Here is a 27,107-nt window from a genome sequence, read left to right on the forward strand (position 1 = left end):
TGCAACAGGATTCGTCTATTTATTGATATTAAGACACTTCCCAGCAGTAACTGCTTTTAACAAGGACTCTAAAGGTAATAAAATGATGACAGCATCATAGACAAAGCGTTGGTGAACATTCCTTGCAGAGAAAATTGGCTTTTCCTCTCCGGCCAGAGCGACCAGGCGCTACATGCCGTCCCAGGCGTGACCTCCCGGTCCCGAATATACGCGCCCCGTCCTCCGGCTAGGCCCTCAGAGGACTCCAGGCTGTGGGGCGAGAGCAGGGGCCTTCCCCAAGCCCCTCCCACGTCTCAGAACCTTCCTCAGCTCCTCTGGACCGATTTCCCGCGTCTCCTGCTGGTGAAGCAAATGCTCACAAAGGGGTGAGCCACGGCCTGGTGACAAAACAACCAGCACCAAAAAGCTGGTCCTTCCTCTTCACAAAGTAAACACGACACTTTTTTACTCTCTCCCCGCTTTTTTTTTTTTAAGGAAAGAAAAGTCTTAAAAATATATGGCACTAGAGTGTACAACTGCACAACTGTATCCAGTTACCGTTTCTTCCAGCTTCCAGGCCACGGTGCCCAGGCTTCCCCTCAGATGTAGAGCTGATGGGAGGCCAGGGTGTCCATGAAAGGCCGTACCAGGTTGTCTGTGGAGAAGTAGAAGATTAGCCCGAACGTGATGGAGATGGGGAGGGCGGGCAACGCTTTCTTGAACACGGCGAGCAGCAGAAGGGTCAGACACAAACCCTGCAGGACACAAAGGCGAGGGGGTTGGTGGTGACCACGGGTGTGGACGGGGGACGGAGAGCAGTCAGTGATGGTACAGTCCCTGGGTTCAGGAGCCCTGGACACCCCGTCATCTTCCCTGGTCCCCTCAACGGCTCTGTGAGGTGCCTGAGGGCAGGAGTTCTCACCCTGTAGCAACGCCCTGCACATGGACGGGTGAACCAGAAAGCAGGCCTCCTGACCCCTAGAACGGGGCTGCCACTACCAGACTACCTCCCCTGGCTGGCTGCTGGAGGGTGAGGAGCTTTCCCCAAGGGGACGTATATTTATACAAGAACTGGACGGGCTGGACTGAAAGCCAGCAATGTTCTCAGCAGCGGACACCAAGGGAACCAAGATGCCACGTGACCCCGCCCTGGGGAGCAGGCCCAGTGGCTGCCTATCCTGTTCTCAGCCCAGTCAATGCAGGCAGTGGTCCAGGGTGGGGACAGGAAACCAGAGTGCCTGCCCTATCCCTGGGGAGAGCAGGAATTCAGGGCAGACAATCTGGAAGTGGAGGAGCCTGGGAGTTCACTACCCCATCCCTGACACACACTGGGCAAATACAGAATGTCTGCAGGACTGGAGCCTCGGCCCTAACGTGCCACGTGCCACCCGGGGTTCACCAGGCAGAACATCGAGTATGCACCGTTCAGAGCCTCCACCTCTCCAGTCACCGTAAGACGCTTCCCCACCATGTGTATCTGGCCATGTTACGTGACATACAGGTCTCCAAATTTCACTGCTGGGGTTCAAAGTGATGGGCCCCCGTCTCAAGTCCCAGGAGATCCCATGGGGCTTCAGAACCCCATGGTGCCTGGGTGGCATGGAGGGAAAACACACAGCCCTGGCTTCAGAGACTCGAGTTCAAATCACAGCTCGGCCCTCACAGCTTTGTGCCCACGGGCCAGGCCCTCAACCTATTCCGTCTTCTGTAAATCTCAGGTCACCATCCCTGCCTCACAGGTGCCGTGAGACAGATGCACAGAGCTAGCCAAGCCCTTGGCACCCGGTGCACAAGCTCGGTAATGTCAGAGCCCCTGGTCACTGCTCCCCTGTGCTGTGCCTGCGTCTGTTGATGACCAGAACCTCCTGTAAACCTCGGTCTCATCTTGAGGATCTTCTTGGCAACCCTGCCCAGCCCCTCCAAGGGATAACAGCACCTGAAAATTCCCCTGGGTTCCTGGGCCCCCCACCAGACAGACCCTCAGGGGCCCCACTGCCCAGGGCTGGGCGGGGAGCATCCCCCAGCCCACTCACGATGAGGATGGCCACAAAGCAGGCCAGCGTGGTGTTCCAGTCCCCACTGCCCGTGGCTGCCGCCTTGCCCACCAGCACGCTGTAGAAGATGAAGTCTCCGAGGCCGAGCTTCACGCCCCCTGTGTGGTGGAGACAGAGGGAATCCATAGGTCTCGGAAGCCCCAGGAGGAAGCGGCAGAGAAGGCTGACCCCAGCCAAACAGCCCAGGTTCTCTGCCCAGCCCAGGGGCCAGAGTCCTGAGGAACGCAGAGGGCAGATGGGGTAGTGTGACTGCCCAGCTCACCTCACCTGGACTCTGGGACAAGGACTGGCTGCCTTGAAAGAACAGCAGCCAGTGGGAAAAAGGGGGAACCTGTAGTCTGAGTGACTTGCATTCTGGGCCGTGCAAAGCCAGCATTTCTGATAACTCGAGTAAAACTGGTGCTTGGCAGGCTTCCCTGGTGGCGCAGTGGTTGAGAGTCCGCCTGCCGATGTAGGGGACACGAGTTCGTGCCCCGGTCTGGGAAGATCCCACATGCCGCAGAGCAGCTGGGCCCGTGAGCCATGGCCGCTGAGCCTGCGCATCCGGAGCCTGTGCTCCGCAACGGGAGAGGCCACAGCAGTGAGAGGCCCACATACCGCAAAAAAAACCAAAAAACAAACAAACTGGTGCTTGGCACTTGGTTAAGACTAGAGCGAATAAAATGCATTGCCTGGGGCTGATGGGAGGCTACCCAACTGAGCGCTCAGTTTGAATTATAAATGCTTTTTAAGAAATTTAATTTCACTACTTTAAAGAACATGTACAATACCTGAGGTTCTCTGGAGACTCATGTCCCTTAAAAGTACGTAAATGTACATTGTAAATCAACTAAACTTCAATTAGAAAAATAAGTAAACATAATTTGTAACTAGTGTATCCATTACTGATAAGGAAACAAGAGCTTCTAGAATGCTTTCATTTGTTTCCTTTCGTACAACTGCTCTGTACACTTGTTTATAGGATAATTTTATTCATCACAGACAATAAAAATGTTTAAGAAACAGACTTGAATTGAGGAGGTCTGCATCAAGGAAACATGCTCTGTCCTGTCTGCCCCCCTCGCCTCCCTTCTGGGCTCCAAGCAAGAGGCCCCTCACCTCGGTCTGTCCCTTCCTCCACGGCCCCTCTTCTCTGACTTCAGTTTCCTCACTTTGGCTCCTGCCTCGGCACAGAGCAAACACTCCAGTTTCGTCACCTCACAGAGGTGACTTCTCTTGCCGTGCCTCCTCTCGCCGCTACCCCCACTCCTGCTTCCCTGCTCTGCCTGCCCTCTCCCCTTCCTGCTCTCTTCTTTTTCAATCAGTTCTTTCTCAAAGGAACTGCGCTCACCTCCCAGGCACTTCAGAGATCTGTGGCGGCAGGTCCCATGTCCCCCAGCCAATGTGCTCTGGCCAGGCCACCGCCCGGCCCCCATGGACACCCTCACGCTACCTGTCTCAGCGCCCTGTCCCCTGGCTGGCTACTCCCCGGGGTCCTCCACAAGCGCCCTTCCCTTCATCCCGTAAACGTCGCCCACGCTGTCCCTCTCGCTCTCCATTCTGACCCTACACCTTCCCTGGGTACCTTCTGGGGACCCGCAGTTCTGACAACATGTATATCCTGGTGACTTCAACTGGGGTCTCCAACCCTGACCTTCTCGAGCATCGCTCCCCTTCGTGTGTCCGTGGCGTCTCCATCTGATGTCCTGCAGAGCCTCCCACCTTCCCCCGTCACCCTCCACGCCTCCCTGCCCATCCCTTGCCCAGCCAAGTCCTGTCAGTGCGTCCCAGGTATGTGGTAGCACCGCCTCCTCTCAGCCTGCTGCCTGAGCTGGGCCCTCATGACTCTTCCCTCACCTGGTCCCCCAGCAGTCTGTGTTCCTTGCTGCTGCCCGGGATCTGTCTGGGATGCAGCTCTGCTCACTTCAATTCCCTGCAGCAAACCACTAACGGTTCCCCACAGCCTGCAGGATGAAGTTCGAGCTCCTGTGAGTGCTGTGCACCCTTGAAGGTCCGGCCCCCAGCTGCCTGGGCCACCAAACTGCCCCGAGCTCCCGGAAGGCCTCCTCCTCTCTCATCTGAGCCTTTGCCAATGCTGCTGTGTAACAAAGAATCTAACTGGCCTTTGTCCCTGGTTCCAGGAGGGAGACCAAATCCTTGGAATTTCCCCAGTAACAGAAGTGTCTGTCATTCAGGAGCCCCTTGGATCATTTATGCAAATGAGAGGATCAGGATGGCGCTGGTCTCCAGAAAGACCACGTGGTTATGTGATAAGGGGGCCGCGACTCTGGGCCAGACCAACCTCTGGGGAGAAGAGGGAGCCTGGAGATGAAGTCCAGTCCCGCGAGCAATGAGGCTCTTCATCTGGCTGGTCCTGATTTGTATCCTTTATACTAAAACTGTAATTCTAAGTTTAGTACTTTCCCGAGTTCTGTGAGTCGTTCTAGCAACTTTTCCAACCTGGGGGGGGGGTTGTGGGAACCCCCAGATCCGTAGCCAGTCGGTCAGAAGTGCGGGTGGCCTGGAGACCCCCAGGACTTGGGGCTGGCGTGTGAAGCGAGGGTGGCCCTGTGGACTGTGCCCCGGTGGGATCCGCGCTGACTCCGGGGGCTCAGTGCCAGGCCTGGGCTGCAGCCTGGCAGCCTGTCTGCCGGGTGGCCGACTTGCCCTTCCAGGCCCACCTCGGCATCATCTTCTTCCCCAGGTCTGCCCTGAGTACTTTATACCTCACCTCCTCCCACCTGGGCTGCTCCCACGGGGAACTTCTCAAGGGCAGAGGCTGTTTTAATCCTGCAGCACCTCCCTGTTCCCATGTGCCACCCGGCAACAGTAGGTGGTACGTAAACGTGTGCTGATGGAATGGCTATTTTAATCCCCTTGGGAACACAGCCATATGTTAGAACGTCTTTGGGTGTGTCTTCAGGACGGCCTTCCACACCAGCTCCTTCTGCCCCCAAACACCCGGGGCTCTGCCTGGGGGAGTCTCCACCCCAGCTCCACTGTCAGTCCCATCACGGAGCCGTGCTGTTGGCGCTGACCTGCCCAGCCCAGCCGGCCCTCTGAGCCCAGAGCCCACGCCTGCGTCCCCCATGGCTACACGGGGACGTCCTCAGGCCACGCAGGTGCACTCTGCCAGCCACAAACCTGCCTTTCTCCCTCATGTCCCTCCTCCCATGCAGCTCAAAACCCTCCCCCACCCCCCACGGCTCCCACCGCTCACGGGACACAGACCAGATCCCCGTTTTGATCCAGAAGGCCCCTCAAGTCCCTGCCTGCCTCCCTGCCCCATCTCTGCACTAGGGTCTCAGCGTCCTGCCTTCACTGGCTCTAACTCACCGTGCCGTCTGCCTCAGGGTCTCTGCTCCCAAGGTCCCCTCAGCTGGAAACGCACCCCCGCTGTGCGTCCCCCTCTCCGAGTTCCAGTGGCTCAGCCTCTGGAGCTCAGCTCAGAAGTTACTTCCTCAGGCGACTTCCTCGGACCCCTTGAAACAGGTCATGAGCCCCGTCAGCGCTCCCCATCACCCCGTGTTCTCCTTCACGGTCCTCCCGGCTCCGGGGAGGGCGGTCAGTGCCCACGCCTGCGTAGCTGCGTCCCCCAGAGCTGCGTCCGTACGACCGCCTCCCAGCACAGAGCAGGCACGCAGCTGGTACTCAACCAGTGTCTGCCACACACGAGGTGCAGCCTGGGCGTAGAAGTCCCCGTGGCCTGCCGACAAGGCTGTGCCTTTGCAGGCTCCTCCTCGACTTTGCGAAGCCGTCTCTGATGTGGAAGGGGCTCCTCCCCTCGCGCCCTCCTCCCCTGACCTCAGGGGGCCCCACCCAGGCCCACGCAGACGGTCGGGGCACCTTACTTTCCTCCTCCTCCTCCAGCTCCTCCCCCGGGTAGCCAGGCAGGGGGGGCGCAAAGACTTCAGGGTACGAGGGCTCCCCCAAACTGTCACAGGAGTCCTCTTCTGGGTGTCCGGTGTCGTGTGAGCAGGGAGCAAGGGAGAGAGACGACAGCCCGTCAGACGGTTCTCTGAGCTCAGGGCTCCCCTGCCCTTACCATCCCCCTACCCCCCACACCCAGCCCGACCCAAAGAGGATTCTCCAGTCCACACACAAGGGAAGGGAAGGGAGAGGAACGGGGCGGAGGCAGAGGAGCGCGGTCCCACCGCACTCGATCCCCAGGGCGTGCGTGTCCAGGGGGGGCTGGTCTTCCCACCTGCCCCTCCGGCCCTCGTGCCTCCCGCAGAGGCCAGGCCAGGCTGAGCTGGATGTGGTGAAAAGCCGCCCCCGATGATGAGAGGCTGTCAGCCCCCTGATACTCACCCATCTCTGGGTCGTAGGGGAGCTGAAGGGCTCCCTGAGAGGAGGGGTCCAACTTGGCCATGCCCACTGTCCACACCATGGCGGCTGGGGAGGGAGAGAAGGGTCAGGCCTCAGGCAGTACTACCTGTGGCTGCCCCCAGGGCCTGGGAGGCAGGCGGGCCAGTCTGTGTCCCCAGAAAGCCTGCACAGGACCCTCAGTTCCTGTGGGTATTTGCTTATGCCCCACTGTTAGGGGGCCGCTGGGGGTCCAGACTCACTGACCAGGTGTGGGCAGACGATGCTTCTTCCTGTCTTTTTTGGCCTCCTCACAAAAACAATGATAATGTTGTTAGTGAACAAGTTTGGTGAACTAATTATGTTTTTGTTTTATTGTGGTAAAAAAACATGTAACATGAAATACGTCATCTTGACCATCTTTAAGGGTACAGTTTAATAGTGTTAAGTATACTCACACTGCTGTGAAAGAGATCTCCAGAACTTTTTTTGTCTTGCAGAACTGAAACGTTGTACCCACTCCCCATCCCCCAGCCCCTGGCAAGCACCATTCCACTTTCTGTTTCTATGATTCTGACGACCTAAGATACCTCGTATAAGGGGACTCATACAGTATTTATCTTTCTGTGACTGGATTATTTCACTTAGCATAATGTCCTCAAGGTTCATCCATGTTGGAGCACGTGTCAGAACCTCCTTCCTTTTTCAGGCTGAATAATAGTCCGTTCTCTGTATATATCACATTTTGTTTATCTGTTCTTCCATCCACAGACACCTGAGTTGCTTGCATCTCTTGGATATTGTGAAGAGTGCTGCTGTGAGCATGGGTGCACAAAAATCTGTTCACGATCCTGCTTTCAATCCTCTTGGGTCTATGTCCAGAAGCAGGACTGCTGGATCCTGTGGTACTAACATGTTCTCTCTCTCTGGCCTAGAAACTCTCTCCTGAACTCTTATCCCATCTCTCCAACTCTCCATCTGCATGTCCAGTGAGCATCTCAGACTCAACATGCCCTGAACGCTCTCAACAGCTGCCCCCCGACCCGCCCACCAGCCTTCTCCTTCTCAGTAAGCAGCAACTCCATCCTTTTTGTTGCTCAGGCCCAAAAAACTGACAGTAACCTTGACTCTCTTTCTTACAACCTGCACCCCAACCATCAGAAAATCTCGCCAATTCTGCCTCCAAGATGTCTGCAGAGTCCAAGCACATCTCAACGCCTCTACTGCTGCCTTGGGGCCAAAACGCCAACATCTCTCTCCCAGATTATTATTCAGCCTCCAAACCTGGCTCCTGCTTCTACCCTTGTCCCTGATACAACCTTTGTGGTCCTGTTAAAACGTAGTCAGGTCAGTCCACAGTCTTCCAGTGGCATCACATCTCACTCAGCAATAAAAGCCAAGTCCCCACCATGGCCTGAGAGGATCTGACCTCCCCCGCTACCCGCTGGCTCCCTCTGCCTGGCCTCGGGGCGCTCCGAGCACACCAGGCCCACGCCCACCTCAGGGCCTTGGCACTTGCCGCTGTTCCTTCTGCCTGGAGTTCTGTCACCAGATATTCCTAAGGCGGGTCTCTGGTCAAATGACACAGGGTCTCCCTGACCACCTTCTGTAAAATAGCACCCCTCACTACCCTGGAGTCCTTCACGCCCACCCCCCGCCCCCCACTTTATCTTTCTATGGGGCTCTCACCTCCTGACTTATGTTTGCCTGTTGGGTCCCTGTCTGCCTCCCCTCCTAGAATGTAAGCTCCATCAGAGCACAGCGACGGTGAGCGGAAGTCTGACACGGCCCAGTCTTTCCATACACAGTCTCTGCTCATTTTTTAGGCTGTGCCTGGAATGTGCTTTCTCACCCTGGGGCCAGGCCGCCAGCGGCTCTCCACGACGAGCTCGGTTCTTCATTTGTATAGGGTGCCAACTCTAGCCATTCATAGGCTGTTTCCCAGTGCGCCCTGCAGACAACCGAGCCCCAGAAATTCAGGCTCTCTACGTGAATAACAGAGGGGAGGGCATGAAAACCACAGCGCAGTGAGCTCCCTGAGGCCTGGGACCTTGTGGATCTTGTTTCCATGGCAACCGCAATGCCCAGCACAGCGCCCACCACAAAGTATGAATTTGATGCATGTCTGTTGATGCCTTTATAAGTACAAATCCCCGAGTGCACTGGCCCCAAGGCCAGCAGCAACCCCGAAGGCATTCCCTTCAGAGACTTCACTTCAACCAGCCACGAAGCTGTTGAGGTAGGCCAGGGAAAGGTAGGCGCACCCTTCCCCCCCAGACCCCCACCCTAAAGAGTCCCTCTCCAAAGTCCCTTATCAGGGGCCTGGAGGGCTGAGTCGGTGGCCTTGGGCTCATGGGAACGCGGCCTATAGCCACCATGTGCCACTGGAGGCAGGTGGGAGGAAGCTGCGGGGCAGGACCACATCCCCGGTGTCCTCTTCCTGCTCTGACTTTCCAAGTTTCTTCCTGTCTAAAAGCAAGACACAGCCCACCTCCATCTCAGAAGGTGGAGCCCTCCTGGTCACCGAGGCTGCCTCGTCTCCTTTCGTCAGGGAAACGGTTAACTATCTCCTCATCACCTCCGAAAGCCATGCATGTATCATATACTCACATGAATATATCAGGGCAGGGAATATGGGCTCGTTTCTCTCCTGGGCAGTTTCTACCAGCATTCTCAGCGGCCCTTTGGGGCACAGCACAGCCACGAGATCTGGGAAAGCAAAGACGTCCTTGGCATGTTAAGAAACATGTTTATTCCCAAGCAGCCCCCAGAGAGGAACCAGCCCTCTGAACACCAGGCGTCGGAGCGAGCGTGTCCCAGAGCCCCAGGCCGAGGCTCTCAGACCACGCCCTGCTGCTCCAGCAATCCACCCCCCACCCCGGGTTTCAGCCACGATCCTTAAAGCCTGCACTGGCTGGAGCCCACAGTGGGGTCTGAGCGGTGTCCAAACAGGCTAGCTGCAAACAGGGAACTGCTGTGTGCCTCAGAGACCAGAGGATGGGCTTGAAGTCCCACTTCTCTGAGCCCCAAATTCCTTATCCTAACAACGTAAGAAGCAGTACGGGTGATGGCTATCACACTGATACAGGCGGCTCTCCATATCTCTGGGTTCCGTATCCATGGATTCAACCAGCTGCGGATCAAATATATTCAGAAAAATATCCCAGAAAGTTCCAAAAATCAAAACTTGTATTTGCCGCACGTCGACAGCTATTTACATATTGTTTATGTTGCGTTATGCATGACAAGTAACCTAGAGACGATTTAAAGTGTTCGAGAAGATGTGCGTAGGTGATGTGCAAATAATACCTCATTTTACACAAGGCACTTGAGCATCCTCGGATTCTGGTATCTGAGGGGGTTCTGGTACCAATCCGCCGAGGATACCGAGGGACGACTACACTAACTGAAGAGCAGCTAACATTTTGGGTGCTCGTTATTTATCGGTACTGTGCCCAGTCTCAGGGTTGTTCTGAGGAACAAATGACTTCCAGTGTGCAAAGCGCTTAACGGTGTGAGTGCTGTTATTAGTAACCATGTCAACAGTCACGATTCCACAGGACCCCACTTGTTTTTTTTTTACAAAGGTGAACTTTCTAGAAGGGGGATCATCGAGGCCTCCCGGGGCGGGGTGGGGGGAGGGGAGACTTCTCCACACCCATCACCCTTGTCCAGCAGTGAGGACTCAGCCCTGGACATCACTCCATGGCCCACCCCTGCAAGCCCATGGCCCACCTACCGTACACAGAGATGGCGCCCAGGATGACCCACGCAGACCACTCTGGGAGGTACTTGATGAACACCAAGGCCATGAGCGCGCTGATCATGATGAGATAGGCCTGCTGCAGCACCAAGGGGCCCTTCCAGTGGATGCACACCATGCCCACCGCCCCGAAGTTCCAGACGGTCAGGAACAGGGTGGGGTAGTCCATGGCCACATTGTAGGTCTTGAGCACTTCCCTGCGGGACCACAGTCAAGCCCGTGAGCTGGGAAACTCAGTGGAGATGTTAGACCCTGACACAGTTCAACACCCTTCCATCATTAAGTCCCAGCATGGGTTCTTCCAACCTCTGGCTTCACCTGCTGACATCTCCTTCCCTGTTTCCATGAGCCCCACATGTAACCACTTGAAAAATTTATGAAACGGTGGGGAGTACCCCAACGTCTCATCCTCGGGCTGGTTCCCATAAACGTGCGCCGGCACGGCCTGGAAGACCCTCTGCCTGTGGAAAAGGTCCTTGGAAAAGTGTTCTCTCCTGTCCCTCCAGTCTCTTTGGGCCCCTGGGTCAGGCTGATGTCCCAAATCCAGGGCAAGAGAGATCCCTTTCCCCATAAACTAGGAGGTACCCAGGCCCAGCCTGAAGATCAGAATGTAAATTTTGAGGGGTTTCTGCCCCCGAATCCCCACCCCCGCTGGGGTTCACAGAGAACCCCCTCTGTGATGGCTCTGCGTTATTTGTTTTAAATCAGGAACCAGAAGGAGACGTGTGGCCCAACTCGCAGCTCCACTCCCGTGTCGAGGAGGCCGGGCTCCTGGAGCAGCAACACGGGGAAGGTGTGGAGACCAAGGGGCACCCTTCCCTCCCAGGTCCTTCAGACCCACTCGTACCACAGGGGAGGGGTCTCGAAGGACCCTGTTGCCCACCAGCTGCCACTCACCCAAGGTAGATGTAGGTGAAAAGGAACAGCAGCATCAGGGAGGACATGATCAGCCAGCCGTGGATGAACTAGACGGAAACAGGCAGCATGATCGCAGGCCCCGGTCCTCGGGACTGACGCCCAGGCCTGGAAACCCTTCTTCCTTAGGCTCCTCCCTGACTATGTTGGAAGGTGGCCATTTTACAGATAAGGAGGGCACAGACGGTCAAGGAGTTCTCTCCAGGTAACCCAGCCAGCATACGAAGGAGCTGGAGCTCCTTCAGGTCTGAACACCTAGCACTCTACTCCTTCTGGACACGCCAGGCACATTCCACGCTCTGGAGATAAGGCTGGCAAGGTCTCTGCGCCCACTGGCTGCAACCCAGTGTGAGGGCAGTGAGACAACAGACACACAGACACATGTTAGCATGAAGTGATAGGGCTATGAAAAAAAACCTGGCTGGATAAAGTGACAGGAGACCCACTGGGGTGCTATTTTATTAGACAGAGTGGTCAGGGAAGACTCTTGAGGTAGCCTGTTTAGAAGAGTCAGCCCGGGGAGTCACTGCCCACCTGAGGGCCTACAGACAGGTCTTCAGAAAGACACGTTCCTCCTCCCCTGGCCAAATAAGGGAGGGTCAAGGGCGAGGGTGGGGCTGATCCTCAACCAGTCCTTCAGGCAGCCGGCAGCGGCATGGTGGTCACCGCTACCAGCCTCCCTGGAGGCCAGAACCATCGGTCACCAGCTCAGGCCGCTGGGGACCTCAGCGGCCACCTGGTCTGTCTGCCATGCTGTGCGCTCCACCCAGAGGGGAAGGGGCCGCCTCTGGAACGTGCTGACCCTCCTCATCCCACCTGGGCCTGCCTAGTCCACCGTCATCTCCTGCCCGCGTCATGGAGTAAATCTTACTGCACGGAGGGTCGAGCTGCCTCTTAACAGTCCCTGGGAGTGGTCGCGTGACACCTGCTGACCAAAGCAGTGCCGGCTTTTCACTGGCCATGCTCCTTCTAGCTTGTCCTTACGTGTACTGTATCCTCTGCTCCAAACACAGAGCCCTCTACCCTGCTTCCTGCCACCCACGGCCATCCCTGCCCCAGTTACGAACTCTGCCTTTATACAGGTAGCTATTTACTGAGAAGCTCCAGCTCTCGGACACGCCCCCCACCCCCACCGCTCACCCCCACCGTCACCCCCGCTGGGACGGGGCTCGTCCCTCTAGACTGAGCCTCCCCATCTGTCTCTACCTGCTCCACAGATGGCAGCAGCCTAATATCAAGGGCCGCACACGCCTGTGTGTGAACGATTTTAAATCAGGTAATGTCTAGTTCAACTTCCATTCAGTCTTCAGGGCTTCAAAGCCTTCCTTGGGAGAAAAGCCTGAAACCTGTGCCTAAAAGCTTACGGATCTCTATGGACGATTTGGGCCACGTGGGACTCAACTCCCCTGTTCCTCCCTGGGACCGCCCCGCAGAGCAGGGGGCCCGCCCGAACATCTCCCAGTGTTGGAAGACCTCGGCACAGCAGCTGTACATCTCCAGCCGAAAGGGAAATGGGAAAATAAAAATAAACTTGGAGGGGAAGTATATCGGGTGAAAGGAGCCTAAAATAGAACATCTCACTTCTTCGGAAGGAGAAGCAAAATAAAATTAACTTCTGAACGTGAGAAGTAACCCTATGAACACTGCAAAGAGGAACTCAAGTAAGTGGGATTATGTGTAAGTTCAAAGGACAGGAGTATTAGGTAATCCATGGGGGGGGCAGAGGTGGGGTGGGAAAGAGTACAGGCAAACCTCAGTGAGGTTGGGTTGGGTTCCGGACCACGATAAAGAGAGTACGCAAGAAAGTGAGTCACAGATTTTTTGGTCTCCCACTGCACGTAAAAGTTAACGTTTCTACTATGCTGCAGTCTATTAAGTGTGCAATAGCATTATGTCTAAAAAAATTTTTAAAACAGCATCAATTGAAAAATAATACTGTTGCAAAAATGGCACGAACAGACTTGCTCAACGCAGGGTTGCCACAAACCTCGAATCTGTAAAACACGCAGTGTCTGTGAAGCCCGATAAAACGAGGTATGCCTGCACCAAAAATCAGGGTCTATTTTACAGAAGAAAAATGAACTCTGTTACAAAAAAAAAAAAAAAAAAAAAGGAGCCAGGGTTGCTGCCCAAGAGGCACTGAGGCATGGCAGGCAGGAGGAAAGCAGGCGGACCGGCGCTCACCTTGTAGCAGCGGTACTTGTAGAGCACGACCAGGAAGATGGTCATGACGACAATGACGCTGATCATGATGAGGGTGTTGAGCACGGAGTTGAGGAAGCGCTGGCCCACCGAAGATGTGTCCTCGGTGAAAGGTGTGTAGATGCTGAGGGAGGGGCAAGGGCTAGGTCTCTGTGCCCTGCCTGCTTGTACGCCTCACCCCGAGGGAGCCTGGACCTGGGGTGCAGGTGCCCTGGGCACCCCTGCCCCTCAGCACCGTGCTCTGGCTGCCCTGGCACGCGCTGCCCACCATCCCCATGAGCTGCCCTGCCTTCCCGTCTCCTGGCTCCTGACTTTGGCCTATGACTGAGCCGATGTAGCCGCACGGAAGGGCCTGGCTGGCCTCACCAAGGCCTCCCCTGGCCCCCACACCAACTCAACCCTCCCCTGGAAGTGCTTCTCCCGGCTGACCCCAATCCCCAGCTCTGGTCCAGGGAGACCCAGCGGTTCCCTACATCCACTTCCTTATCAGCCCCATCGAGCCTAGGACGCCTCCGCCCCCGCTGCTTCCCCTACCCACACCCAGCGTAACCCCATAGCTGCACAGGCAGCTAATAAACTCAGAAGGTAATTCATGGATCCCTCGCTCTGGACGTAGGGAAACAAACTGCCCGCGAAGCGCTCAAGGTCTCTTAACGCTTTTCACCTGAGCTGCTCTGAGTCCCCCCCCCACCAGACTACAAGCTTCCTGAGGGCAAGGGCTTCTTTCTCTACTCTTTTCATTAAAAAAACCATAAACGAAATTTAACAAAAACTCCCTAAAAAAAAAAAAAAAAAGATGTTTAGAGAAGGTACTCGGCAGCAATAACCACAGGGAGGCTGGGGGAGGGAGCAGAGAGAGCCCTCCCATTTCCCCAGGCTGCTGCTTCTGCCTGCGTTTTCCTTATTAAAAGTAACAAAGTCTCCCGTGCAAGGCTGGAAGTGAGCTCAGAAATCATTTGGTCCTCCTTGGTTTACATTCATGGGGATATGAATGAAGAGGCCCAGAGAGAAAGCAACTTGCTTGTGGTCACGCAGTGATGGGGGGTACAGCCACACCTGGGACGGAGAGCTTGCCTCCTGCAGCGAGACCCAGCGTGCCGGAGCGCTGCCTGGCGGGTGGCAGGTGCTCTTCTAAGCCCTTTATGTGGATCAACTCACTCAATTCTCCTGGTAACCTTGTTATCAAACCCATCATACAGATGAGGAAACTGAGGCCGAGAAAGGTTAGCAGTGTACCCAGGCAGGTCACATAGCCAGGAGGCAGTGGACGGACCAGGGTGTGGACTCGGGCAGCTCCTCGGCCCTGCTCTTCACTGCTGGCATGGGGCCGACACAGGCTGCACTCCCCTCCCCCAGCTCCCCCTCCCCCTCCCCGCCAAGCCCCCAACTCACAGCTGTCCATTCTTCTCCGTGTAGAAACGCACGGACTTGATGGTGGCCACCACCACGACCATGCACAGCGTGACAGGCACGAACAGCATGATAACGTGCTTTGCCCCATATTTGAGGGTCAGCTCCTCCTCCAGGCCTGGTGGCCGCCCGGGGACCCCGCTGCAGACGTAGCGGTCAGGGTCCTCCTCATGGTCCTCCTCGCTCTCCTGGCCTCTCTGTGGGAAACCACACTGTGAGGGCCACGGAACGCCCCCCCAGAGGCCTTAGCGATGTGGCGCATGGGTGTTTTGGAACCGGAAACGAGAAGTTTGAATGTTGCTTTCCAGATGTAAGAACCAGTCTATGGGCTGTAGTTTAGATGTGGGAGTGGTGGAACTGCAGGACATTTGAAAAGTTTATGAGGACAACGAGAGATTTAAGTTGGCGCTGACCACCACAGATTCAGGAGGGGAGGCCACTTTGCTGTGGACGAGGACGGTCCACTTTGCTGTGGACGAGGACGGTCTGCAGAATGGGTCTGGGGCATGTCTAAAGATCTGTCCCCTCCCTCAGTGTAGGGACTCAGGATGCCACTCAGTTCTGTTCACATGGCCACACTAATTTGGCAGGCCAGGTGATAGGAGGAGGGCAGAAATTAAACTCTGTTGGTTGAAACATCACAAACTAGAATGGTCAGCACACATGGGGATGTGGGGATTGTCTCTGATTGTGAATAAGACACTGGGAATTTGCAGAGCAAGAAATTACTTTGAACTTTTGAACTTTTTGCACCCCGCCCCGCCCCCCAAAGCAAGCATGCAAGATTTGCAGCTCCGAAGCGAAGAGGCGAACTGGGCATCAAGCATCTGGGAGGATCTGGGTTACGGATAAATGATGAGGCGGCGAAGGAGGACAGGACGCCAGGCGCTGGCACACACTGATCTGCAAGGATTTGTTTTGGAATTGTGGCAATTCAGAATCATTAGCTGCTCTGTTAATTACATTAACAGCCAAGACAAAGCCAAATGAAACAAAAATCAAAAGCGGCTGTTCTTTGGTAAAGCGGCTGTTCTTTGGTATCAGTTCTTGGCAGAGAGAATTCCATCTATATATTCATCTGAGAAAGAAAGGAACACTTAATGAACAGGAACTGAAAGAGCTGAAATGCACAAAAACTCCAGGAGATAAAAGACAAAGCAACTAGCAAGAAATGGGCTAAGGAGTAGCTGTGCAGTGGTCTTGAGCTGGTGAGCTCTCTCTCAGAGCCCAGAGGAGGATAGGAGAAGTGAGCTCAAGTTTCAGCAAAGGGAAATAAGGCTGGCTGGAAGAAAAAATTACTATAATGGGCAAAACGAAGAACGGAATTTAGGCAAATTCAGATGTTGTGTTACCCTGATGAGGAGGGAGGTGGCTTGGCTAGATGACTCTCCCAAGTATATCCTCCACTTCATATGTTACAACCTCCTGCCCTGCAGGCTGCAGAGGCAAAATCACAGTGCAGCCCACCCCTCCTGCTACGGGCTGAACGTCTGCGTCCCCCAAACTCACATGCTGAAGCCTAACTCCCAATGTGATGGTGTTAGAAGGTACGGCCTTTGGGAGATGATTAGGTCACGAGGGGGGAGCCCTCACAAATGGGATTCGTGCCTTATAAAAGGGGCCCGAGGGCTTCCCTGGTGGCACAGCAGTTGAGAGTCCGCCTGCCGATGCAGGAGACACGGGTTCATGCCCCGGTCCGGGAAGATCCCACATGCCGCGGAGTGGCTGGGCCTGTGAGCCATGACCGCTGAGGCTGTGCGTCCGGAGCCTGTGCTCCGCAACGGGAGAGGCCACAACAGTGAGAGGCCCGCGTACCGCAAAAAAAAAAAAAAAAAAGGGGGCCCGAGAGAGCTCCCTCACCCCTTTTGCCAGGTGAGGACACAGAGAGAAGACAGCTGCCTATGAACCAGGAAGTAGGTCCTCACCAGACATCGGATCTGCCGGCACCTTGACCTTGACTTCCCAGGCCCCAGAACAGTGAGAAATAAATTTCTGTTGTTTATAAGCCACCCAGTCCATGGTATTTTTGTGATAGCAGCCTTGAACTAAGACACATCCCCAGCTCAAAAGTCAAACATGAATCAGGTAACCTCTTGGTGACCATGTCTGGCCATCTACCAAAAAGGTTCCCTCTAGCAGTTTCCTCCTACCGTCCTTTCGTCTCTGCGCTGCCTGTCCTGGCATCCAAACTCACTCTCAGGTTCCTGTGGAAATAGTAACCTGCACTAGGAAGGCAAACCTAAGGGGCCGGGCCAGGATGGAGAGAATCACTCAGTCCATTGCGGGGTCGATCTGTAATAGGCTGTGTCTGTGCAGAGTCTACTATCAAGCCTTCACAGACCTAGGATCCACCATGGTGGACCACCCGCCCTTTTGGCCAATTCTCACCTTTACTTTCCCCTCCCTCCCACATCAGAGAATGCCTGGTTTCTGTCCACTGGGACCCCAGGTACCTGTCCGGAGGCCTTGGACTGCTGGTGGGAACCTACCCACTGGGTGGCACCCTCTCCGTTCTCCAGGCCCTGCCTGCCTTCCTGGCAGGAGCGCGGCATGGGGCTCTCGGCTGACATCAGGGACGTCCGCTCGTCACACACTTCTTCCTCGCTGTCAGAGGCCATGAATGTGAGCATGACCCTACCTCCGAAAGTGCCTGGAAAAGGAGCACAGGGGACCTTATTCCACTCTCCTGCGAGGCAAAGGCAGCAGAGGGTGAGAGGCGGATTTAAGACCTGCACAGCCCGCAATGACCACCCAAGACGCGCTTGTCAAAGGACTGCTATAAAGCAACAGTCCCCAGGAGCCACTACTGAGGCTGCAGCAACCTCGAGAGGGACTGGCTAGAGGAGATCCAGGCCACAGGGGGCAAAACCCCCAACTAGAAATGTCAGAGCCCCTCCAAACTGCCAGCACACTCACTCATTCAATCAACAAACATCTGTTCAGCACCTATCGTGCGCCAACGACACTTCTGTTGTAAAAAATTAAAAACCAACCATCCAACGTGACAAATTATATAATCCAGGTGTTCATCAAGAGGTACAGAAGCACAAAGAAGGGACTAAAACTCAGAGATCAGGAGTGTTTTCTGGAGAAGATAACGTCATCTGATGGAGACAGATTTTCCCAGGGGGGAGGGAATGGCAGAGGGCATGAAGAATGTTCCCGCCTGAGCCCAGCACTGCCGGGGTTGGGGTGGTGATGCTGTGGAGGTGTGAAGGGTCGCTGGTGCCGAGTTCAGGAGGTGTGCTTCGTCCCCCGAGGACAGAGGTGACAGATCAGATCTCTGGTTAGAAATATCAGTCTGGCCACTGACTGAAAAAGGAGTAAAAAGAAGGAAAGGTGACCTCCCTGGAGACAATTGTGGGTAATGAAGAGGGCCTAAGGTGGCAAGAATGGATGGGAGTAAGGAGAGAGAATCCAGAATGGGTAGGAGGTAGACAGACAGGACCAGATGTGTGGGACAAAATGGGACAGAGTCCAAGACTAGGGCCAGACAGGGAGTAGGATGGGAGAAGCGGAAGAACAAGGTTTCAGAGGAAACACTGTGAATTTGATCCAGGAATCTGCTGAATGTAAATGGGTTAAAAGGGTGAAGATGCCTGGGAGGCAGCTGAGTGCTGGGGCCTGAGGTGGAGATGAGAGTCATGAGTTTAGAAGTGACGGCCACGGGAGCAGTGAGCCGAGACCACGAGAGGCGAGCGTGTGTGTGAGTGTGTGTGTGTGTGTGTGCGTGCATGCGCGCTGGGGAAGTACAGCTGAGTGTGGGACCCACAGGAAAAAACAAGGCTGTAGGGACCATACGGGAGGGAGCCTGTCCCCCGGGACTGCTGTGCCGCAGTGGTGCGGGCAGAGCAGCACCACTGGGAAGCCGGGGCAGCCCGGAGCCCTACCAACATCCTGGGCAGGTCAGCTGGGCTAGCGGCTGGGCCAGCTCCCCCGTCACCTGCCTCCTGGGACCCTGGGGCAGCCTCACGCCACTCGGCACAGTCAGGTCTGCTCTCAGCTCAAAGTTCATCTCCACGTCAGTTGCCTCCAAGAATTTATGATTTTCAAATGGAGCAGGCAGGTTCCTTCTACTGAGTCAGCCAGCTCTGTTCATCTTGGCAGGGTCCGAGGCTGCTGCTGTTTTTGAAGACAGTGCCCCAGGCCGTGGCCTGGATTACTCCCAGCTGGACTTCTACTCCATCCCCAAGTACAGGCCTGCGGCAGAGCCTGACTCTGCTCACCTCACAGACTTGGGCCCTCACAAAAGGCTCCCCCGTGGCTCTCACAGGGATTTCAGAATGAACACGCTAAGCTCCCCAGGGTTCAGCAGAGATAAGACAAGTACAGGAGTGACAGCAGTAGTGACATCGGTAGGAAGTAAAGTACAGCAGCTGCCAGGAGGGGTGACGAGGACGCTGTGCTACTGCAGTTACGACTAAGGTGGAGACCAGGGAGGCAGTGGTGGGAGGTGGACCATCCCAGGGCGGGGCGTGGAGGCCTGACCGGGGAGGGGGAGCTGAAGCTAGCAGAGGGGGCCAGCCAGGGTTTTGGTGCTGAAGAGGGATGTGACCAGAGTGCGCTCTGTGGGAGCAGAGGGCCAGCTGAGCCCTCCTGCCTCTTCCCGGGAGGCCCCAGGACTAGTGCGGCCTAGGGCCCAGGAGGCGGATCTGCTTCTCAGCGCCCAGACCTGGGACCAGCAGAGTCTACCTCAGAGCCCAGCTGGAGGGGACACGGCTTTGCAGCCCCACAGGCTGTGAGACCTTGGGAAGTTCCTAGCTTCCTTCATCTACAGTAACGGTAACGAAAGAAAACACTTAATGGGGACCCAGGAGGGAAAACTTCAAAGCGCTCCTCCTCTGCAAGGCTGGGCCCCACCAGAAAAATCCCAAACAGACCCCTGCCTGGACCCAGGAGATCCCCTCGCTGCCCACTCTGGCAACGGTGAGTCCATTCTGACTCAAAAAGGGGTACCGGCACGCAGAGCTGGCTGCATTTCTGCAAGCTAAACCGGGACACTCCAACTGGAGCAGTGCAGCGGCTCTTTCCACACTTTATTCTGTAGCACGTCAGATTTGTTAGGGGTGTGAATTAATAATTTAGTTACGATCTCACTCCTTCTATTCTTCCCACGCCTCTGGAGGGCCTGTGATTTGCCTTTACCACGACTGGAGGAGCAGATCAGGAGTCCCTGCATCTAAACGGCAGGGCTGCACTCCCAGGGCAGAGGGCAAGCTCATCCTTCAGAACCACAACAGCTGCAGCATCCTGGCTGCCTCTTCCCCTAGTGGGGAGATGGACAGACAAGGAGTGAAGATGCTTCTTGGAAGGAGACAGGGAGCTACGGGGCGGGTGGGGACAGAAAAGCACGGGACCCGGATCAAGTAAAGTCCTTCCAATTTCCATTTCTTCAGCCAGTCACCAAATCCCAGGAATGCACTTCTGCCTCCCAAAGTCTGTGAAGGACGCGCCCAGGGAGAGTGAGCTTAAAAAAGGACTGTATCCCTTCCATGCAGCATCGCATTGCACAGAGGCAGGAAGTCAGAAAACTACAAAACACGCTTTTCCATCCACCACATGTAATTCATGGCCTCCTCGCGAGAAAACAAATGCTCCCTGAGAAGATTCCTTCCCTCCTTGCGCTCTGCCCAGGACTCCCAGAAAACCAGGGCACAGAGGGGCTGCAGCAGGGAAGGGCTGGACTTGGCTGTGGCTCTAATCGCAGCCCTCTGGGCCTGGTGGTCATGAGCTGAGGTGGAGGTGCCTCCCGGAGCTCCTAGCACCTGAGGGCATGGCTTAGGACTTTGAGAAAGCTGTAAGATGCTTGAGATGCTGTTTCTCAAAGTGGTCCAGGCCACCTGAGGGGTGGTGATAGAACAGCTGCTGAGCACTCACTATGCACTAAACACAACAGTCAGGTACGGGGTACTGCTATCCTTCTCCATTTCACAGATGAGGGAACAAGATTTAAAAAGTGATAGGTTCAAAGTCATCCTTGGACCTAGGTGGTCAGGTTCTGGGCTCTTAAATGCTACGCTAGGGTGCTTATTTAAAATGCAGATCCTAAGTTCCATCCTGGCCAAAGGTCCAGGGATCTGCATTTTGAGATGGTCCCTGGGCAATTCTTAGGCTGGTATTAGACCTTCCCTGGAGCTGCTGACAAGTAATCAGATGCCCTAGCCAGGGCCCAAACTTGGTACTGGAAGTGTCCAGTTACAGTTCACCTCCCTGTCTCAGGGGCAGGGCGCCTCGCTCACCTAGCTTGACACACCTACTGCCCTGTACAACTTGCTCGCTGAATGGGGGCGTGAAAGAACGAACAGTCCTTCCTCCTGAATACCCTGTGCCTGGTCAGAGAGCCACTGGGGAGGCAGATGAGCAGAAGCTTTTCAGACTAGGAGAGCCACAGGGGGAGAAGAGAGTGGTCTGGCTGAAAAAGCCCCCAAGCAATGCCCACCTCGAAGGAGGGTGTAGTAAAACTGGGGCTCAAGCATCGCTGGTACCAAATGGACCAGCCTTTCTGAAGGCAGTAAAAATCGAGGGCTTTAAAAACATTCATACCTTTTGATCCTGAAATGCTACTTCTTGGAATCTGTCCTAAGAAAATAATAAAAGATTTACATAAAAACATGGTTGTTGCAGTCATTTATATATTTTTTTTAAAAAGTGAAAATGACCAAGATGCCTGACTCTGTATGATAATATATCCATTTGATGGGATCTAACATATGACTACTAAAAATCTCACTTCAAAGAATATTTACTAAAAAAAAAAAAAGAATATTTACTAACATATGAAAACAAGATGTTAAATTTAATAGATATAAAACTTGACATACATAATTATCTGAATTGTCTTAGAAAATGCATGTATATGAAGGATTGGCAAGAAATATTACAAAACATTAACGGTGGTTATCTTTGGATAGTGAGATTGTGGGTGATACTTTATATTTTTCTGCATTTCTCAAAGCTTCTATAATAAACATGGATTGTGCCTGGCATTTTTTGTAAAGCTATTAATTTTTTAAAGGGAAATAACAAGTATCAACATTTAGACAGATTTTCTTCCATCCCGCCTTCTCCCACATCCTCTCTCCCTGGACTGGGGGGAACAGATGGACTCGGGAAGCCTCTTTTACACCTTCTCCTAACCCCTCTTATTACCTGGTTCCTGAAGGAGAACAGAGCAGCTGGGATGTACTCCTTTTGCTTCTAAGTTGGAACTGAAGACTGATGATACTCTGCAATCCTTGGAGGGAAAAATCACCACTCAAATGTATGCAGATAAACAACCTTCTTGCTAGATGTTTCTCCACATCAGAGCACCAGTGACGCCAAGAACTCCTGCCGGGAGGCTGACTCACAGGCAGGTGCTGGTGGGACTGGGTGACTCTCCTACTGCTGATGTCAAATCCTATCAACCACATAGCAACCGGCTCTCCGTTCTCTCTGACGGAGCAGCGGGAAAATGCAGAGAAGCTAATGGGAGGAACAGGTGCCTAAGACTGCATTCTGGAAACCCTTCCCAGAACAAAGCACTGTGGCTGAAAGCTCCTTGGATTAGGATGTAAAATCAAACATCCAAAGGAGCCACTGCTCACTCGCATTAATCAGCTGAACGGGATCCAAATGCTGAATGAGCCAAACCAAGGGAGTGTGACCCAGAGAATTTCCCCAACCTTGCTGTGTCAGCAGTTCCTGCAGTTATTACAGAAACCCTGGTGACCCAATTTCCTCAACCTGATTTTCATTTCAGAGAAATGCAAAGGTTTTGACCTTAAAGTTGAAGGCCAATGGACCTACGTAGGAAATCGATCTTTAAATGTCCTAGTAAACACTAGTGCCTCATGCAAAAAGATGGAAATTTCGGCTCCAAAAGAAAATTGGGAGTCACTGCACTTAAGACAAACAGGTGGTCAGCAGAGAAAGGCTTGCATCCGGGTACTTGTTTTTGCAGGCCTAACTGAACAGTGCCCCTCACTTCCTTTCATCACTGAAGGATAGTTGACTTCCAATATTACAGTAGTTTCAGGCGTACAACATAGTGACTTGATAGTTTTATAGATATTCCACATAACGTTATTGTAAAATACTGGCTATATTCCCTGTGCTGTACATTACATTCTTGTATCATTTATTTTATACATAGTTGTTTGCACCCCTTAATCCCCTTCCCCTATCTTGCCCCTCCCCGTTTCCTTCTCCTCACTAGTAACCACAGTTTATTCTGTTGGTCTGTTTCTGTTTTGTCACATTTGTTCATTTTATTTTTCAGTGCTCCCTCAAAGAGGGTGGCATTGGTTTTAAATGGGCCTCTGTCTATGGTCACATGGCTACTTCACAGAGCTCCCATGACCCCTGGGGTGTTCCCAGCCTTCCCTCATACTAAGGAAGACTTTCCTGAGCTGAGGAAATTCCCTTAGAAATTCCCACAGCTTGCCTGCCTGTCTCCCCCGACCGTGTACTGGCCCTGGCTGACCTTCATCCATCTGTCCATCCACCCTGCCCATACTCTGATGCATATCACTTGCCAGATGGTTCTCCCCAGCACAGGGAGGTGGCCTCGGCCGGAGCCAGGGCCTGAGTCCCACAGGGAGGCCCTGAAGTCCCACTCCGCCCTCCCAAGTCACAGGCCCCAGGCGACCCTATGGGGCCTCCTGAAACCTTGACCCAGGCTCTAGAGTTACCTCTGTCTGCCCTTTCCTACTCAGAAGTTCCCAGGAAACATTTTCTCTCATTTGGAAGTAGCAGAGGGAAGCTGGGAAGGTGGCCACCGTTGAGTAGGGCCCAGAAAAAATTGTGGGGTTTTGTTTGTTTGTTTTAATGAGAAGCAGTAAGCCAGTGGGCAAAAGCTGAGCCTTAGAAACGGACAGAGTTCAAATCAGCTAGGCTGACTGATGTGAACCACACACTGGGACAAGTGGCCCGCACACTCGGGCCACTTCACATGGCCCCTGTCCTCTTCTGTAAAAAGCAGGATAGGCACACTTTGCAAGATGACTGTAAAAACTAGAGATAATGTGTAAAGTGTCTGGCACAGAGCTCAATAAACGGTAGTTATAATGAAGATGAAATAAAGGCAGGGACTCAGTGAGAAGGGATAACAGAAGCCTGTTGATGGCCCTCTTGGAAAGCTATGATCTGCTAAACCACCAGACACACGAGTTGAGCACCAAGGTCACGCCTCATCCAGGCCCCGGGTGTTTCCACTTTAGCCCCAGTCCAGGGCACTCCGGCAATGTGAACATTTTGTCAAACAAAAGGGCAAGTCCGTAGACTGACGTCAGAGCTGGCAAGGACCTCATAGCCCATCCGGTCAGCACCCCATTTCCCATTTAGGGAAACTGAAGCCCAGAGGGACAAAAGGACAAAAGGTTAAGGCCCATGACCAGAAGCCACAGTTACAGCTCAGGTCTCCAAATTACCAACAAGGAGCTCTTCCCTGCTGCTGTAAAGTACTTGTGAGGGTCACATACTCAGTGGCCCAGGACCATAGTCACGCAGGTAGCCTACAAAACACAGACGAGGTCAGGATATGTCTCAGCAGATACGGTACAGCAGAAAGTGAGCACCCTTTAATTTTTCTTCCCACTGCTCCAGAAGACTGTATTTTAGCAAAGACAAATCAGCAACCCATTCTCCCAGGCAACGAAGAAACTGGACAGAAATGATCTCCCTCCCTCACACCTGGTCCTCCCTGAGGATCAATTTGAAATTACTTTTCCCCAGACTGTAATAACACAGCAGCCTCACCACCTCCAGGTCAAGAAGCCAACACTGATTACACAGGGCTTGAAGCCCATGTCAGATCCGGCCAGCTCAAGGTGCGGAGAACCTCTCAGGCCCTGGCCAGGGGCAGTGTGGAGGGTGTGCCAGCCTCAGAGCCCTTGTATTCCACCCCCAGCCCCACCCCCAGCTGCTGCAGTCCAGGAACAGGTGGAAATACTGGCAGAAACATTTGTTATCGTGCCAGTCCCCAACTAAACAGTGTCTAAAAGTCAAATCAACAGCTGAAAACCAGCCAAACATGTCTTCAATAAAACATAATGTGACCTACACGCACTGCTTTGGTTTCTTTATAAAAAATTTTTGTTTTTGTTTTTTGCTTTGCCAGGTAGTTGCTAATGGAGACCACAGAGCAATGTCCTGGGCGGTAGTGCAGTGACATGGGTAGGGCATGAGTGTGGGAAGCCTCCTGTGCAAAAACTCAAAAGATGAAGAAGACACAGCCAGCTGGGTTCAAATTCTGGTGCTCACAGCCATGGAAGCCACACAACAGGACAAGCTGCTTGTCTCCCTGAACCTCAGTTTCCCCTTCTGTAAAAGGGTTAAAAATAAGAACTGCTTCAGTGTGATCGATGCTCTTAAGACAACTGTGACAACCACTGTACAAAATGGCTTTTTATTGTATATGACAAACCTAAGTTATGTTATTGTCATTATTACCGTCAGTGACTTAGAGAGAGGCCAAGGTAGGTGGGAGCCTCTCATTTGGCAAAGCCTGGGGGTGCAGCGGGGCTGTGAGTAGCCACAGGGGAGCTGGGGGGGAGGGGCGACGGGCCCCCAGGCGCATCTGAGCAGCAGCCCCTGGCCACGCTCTTCTTTGTCCTCCTCTTCTTCAAATAGACAGGCTCAGGGCATTCACCTCCCATGCATGCACATGTCAGACTCTAGACTTGGTGCACGGATACTTCAACACCAAACGATATAGAATTTTTCCTAAAAACCTGACACAACCACCATCCCACTCCACAGCAACATTCCACCAAGACCCCCACCTCCAGCCACTGCCCTGAATGCTCCCTCGCACACCCAGGGCACAAACCTGGATGGCCTGCCTGACGGGTGGCTGAAGCTGCAGCTCTGAGCTGGAGACAGGACCCGAGGCCCTTTCACCAGCTGGGCTCAGACAACACCGCTGCCAACACGTTTCCTTGTCCCACACAGCCACATTCACACAGAGGGGAACCTGAGGCTCACACACCGGAAGCAGCTTATACGAAGCCTTTTAACTACTGCCAAAGGTCTTGGCTGAAGTCCTTGGAGACTCAGGTGTCTACAGAACGGGGTCTATGTAGAAGGCAGGGGCATCCATACCGGAAGCCGGGGTCTGTACCGATCAGTTACTCTCAGGACAGGCTGGCAACCCAAGTTGTCAATTTTGGGTCAAGTTGGCTCTGCAACTGTTCCGGATGGGATGGATGCCTCTCAGGTTCTCCGTCTGTAAATGAGGATGCAGGTACTGCACCAATCCACAGTTCGTACCGTAAAAAGGGAATACTCATTAAGGCACAGGCGGGGGCATTTCACCCAACTGTCAAAGGGCCGAGGTCTAGTTCCAGGGCTGGACAACAGAACTAGAGTCCAGGACAACGGGTTCTAAGCTTGGCTCTCATATAGCCGATCTGCGTGACCTTGAACAAAGTCACTTTAGCTCTGTGGGCTGAGTTTCTTCATTGATAAAATTTTCTTCAGCTTCAAAAGCTAGATTCTGCAAGTCTCCTTGCAGCTGTAAATGCCTGATAAAACGGCCAAATACCAATGATAACGAAACGGGAGTCTCCAAGCCCGGACCTGAGGTCCTGTTCCTCACGTACGCAGGAAGACCTCCGCCTCCCCTCCTGCCCCCGCCAAGCACTGCCCGGGCCGGGTGCCACAGGCCGGCAGGACTGGGCGCCCATTAGGTGCCAGCCAGGAGGGAGGAACACAATGCCGCGTCCGCACGCCTTCGAGACCCACGTGCACTGCTCCTTTAAATGCCCCGGCCCTGTAACAGCCCGCACCGCGTCCACCCCGGCGGGGGCTCCAGCGGCCGGGTGGACCGGGCCCTGCTGAAGGCCCGAGGCCTGGGGCCCCTCCCCGCGCTCCTTCCACTCCCCAGTTCCGGGCCGGCCCCGCCGCTGTCCCGGCGCCCTCCCCTCCCCGGCCGCTGGAGCCGCAGCCCCGGAACCCTCCAAGGGGCCGCGACCCACTGCCGCGAACGGCGTGCGGAGGGCAGGGGCCGGCTCGCGGGTTGCGGCTCCACCCCGTGTCCTTCGAGCCGCAGGCGACCGGGCCGCGACCCGCGCGCGCGTTCCAGCCCGCTCACCTGCTCCGCCGCGGTGCTCCGGCATTGTTTACGCAGCTGGCAGAGCGCCCGCCGGACCCGGCGCCGGCGCAGACCCCGCCCCGGCCCCACCCCCGCCCCGTAGGCGACGCTACGCTCCCCGGTCCACGTCGGGGCCCCAACCTGAGCGGCGGCCCTGTAAAGGCAAGGGGAGCGAGAGAGGCCTGGCTTACCCGTATTCGCCGCAGGGACCGCGGAATGGACCTGACGTTGGGCTGAGCACTGACCTGAGAGTGAGTGGAGGCTGGGCCTGTAATGTAAGAAGGCCTTGGCGGCAGCACCATAGGACGGTAGCGCATTTGCTTCGTGGACAGTCTCCTGTCTTGTAGTTTTAGGTCCCTGCATTCCAACCCCCCACCCCACCCCCGGTATTTACTCACAATAAGGGAGCTCTAGTGGCCTGGGGTGA

General features: G+C 54.5%; 1 protein-coding gene and 1 long non-coding RNA gene across 12 annotated transcripts in view; one reads left to right on the forward strand and one right to left on the reverse strand.

Moving 5' to 3' along the window:
• Positions 1-26,794, reverse strand: PSEN2 (presenilin 2). Of its 10 annotated transcripts, none has more exons than XM_067729577.1 (14): positions 26,681-26,794; positions 25,690-25,813; positions 21,757-21,841; positions 21,151-21,186; positions 17,061-17,257; positions 14,590-14,804; positions 13,180-13,321; positions 10,978-11,045; positions 10,057-10,277; positions 8,928-9,026; positions 6,324-6,407; positions 5,864-5,965; positions 2,013-2,131; positions 1-734 (listed from the first exon to the last, which is right to left on the reverse strand). In XM_067729577.1, the coding sequence occupies exons 5-14, from the start codon at positions 17,235-17,237 to the stop codon at positions 579-581; spliced, it is 1,383 nt and encodes a 460-aa protein (XP_067585678.1). In that variant the 5' UTR covers positions 17,238-17,257; positions 21,151-21,186; positions 21,757-21,841; positions 25,690-25,813; positions 26,681-26,794; the 3' UTR covers positions 1-578. The 10 variants fall into 10 exon arrangements, 8 of the variants coding, with proteins under 8 accessions (XP_067585678.1, XP_067585679.1, XP_067585677.1 ...); XM_067729578.1 differs by having other exon boundaries at positions 25,690-25,834; positions 26,681-26,759; XM_067729576.1 differs by lacking the exon at positions 25,690-25,813 and having other exon boundaries at positions 26,681-26,771.
• LOC137220050 (uncharacterized) overlaps positions 26,774-27,107 on the forward strand; it is a 42,672-nt gene continuing 42,338 nt past the window's right edge. For both annotated transcript variants that reach the window (XR_010941433.1, XR_010941434.1), the window contains exon 1: positions 26,774-26,931. This is a non-coding gene — a long non-coding RNA (uncharacterized lncRNA). The remainder of the gene's footprint in view (positions 26,932-27,107) is intronic.

The sequence above is a fragment of the Pseudorca crassidens genome, chromosome 2 (assembly GCF_039906515.1).
Source record: "Pseudorca crassidens isolate mPseCra1 chromosome 2, mPseCra1.hap1, whole genome shotgun sequence".
In the NCBI taxonomy this organism is placed as follows: Eukaryota; Metazoa; Chordata; class Mammalia; order Artiodactyla; family Delphinidae; genus Pseudorca; species Pseudorca crassidens.

Excerpts from the sequence above, each read along its gene's own strand:
- PSEN2 (XM_067729572.1), bottom strand. The coding sequence starts at position 26,705 with ATGCCGGAGCACCGCGGCGGAGCAG. Across the intron at positions 14,805-17,060 it reads AGTCCAAGGCCTCCGGACAG|AGAGGCCAGGAGAGCGAGGA; the intron begins GTACCTGGGGTC and ends GGTTTCCCACAG. Across the intron at positions 5,966-6,323 it reads CCCCTACGACCCAGAGATGG|AAGAGGACTCCTGTGACAGT; the intron begins GTGAGTATCAGG and ends CCGGACACCCAG.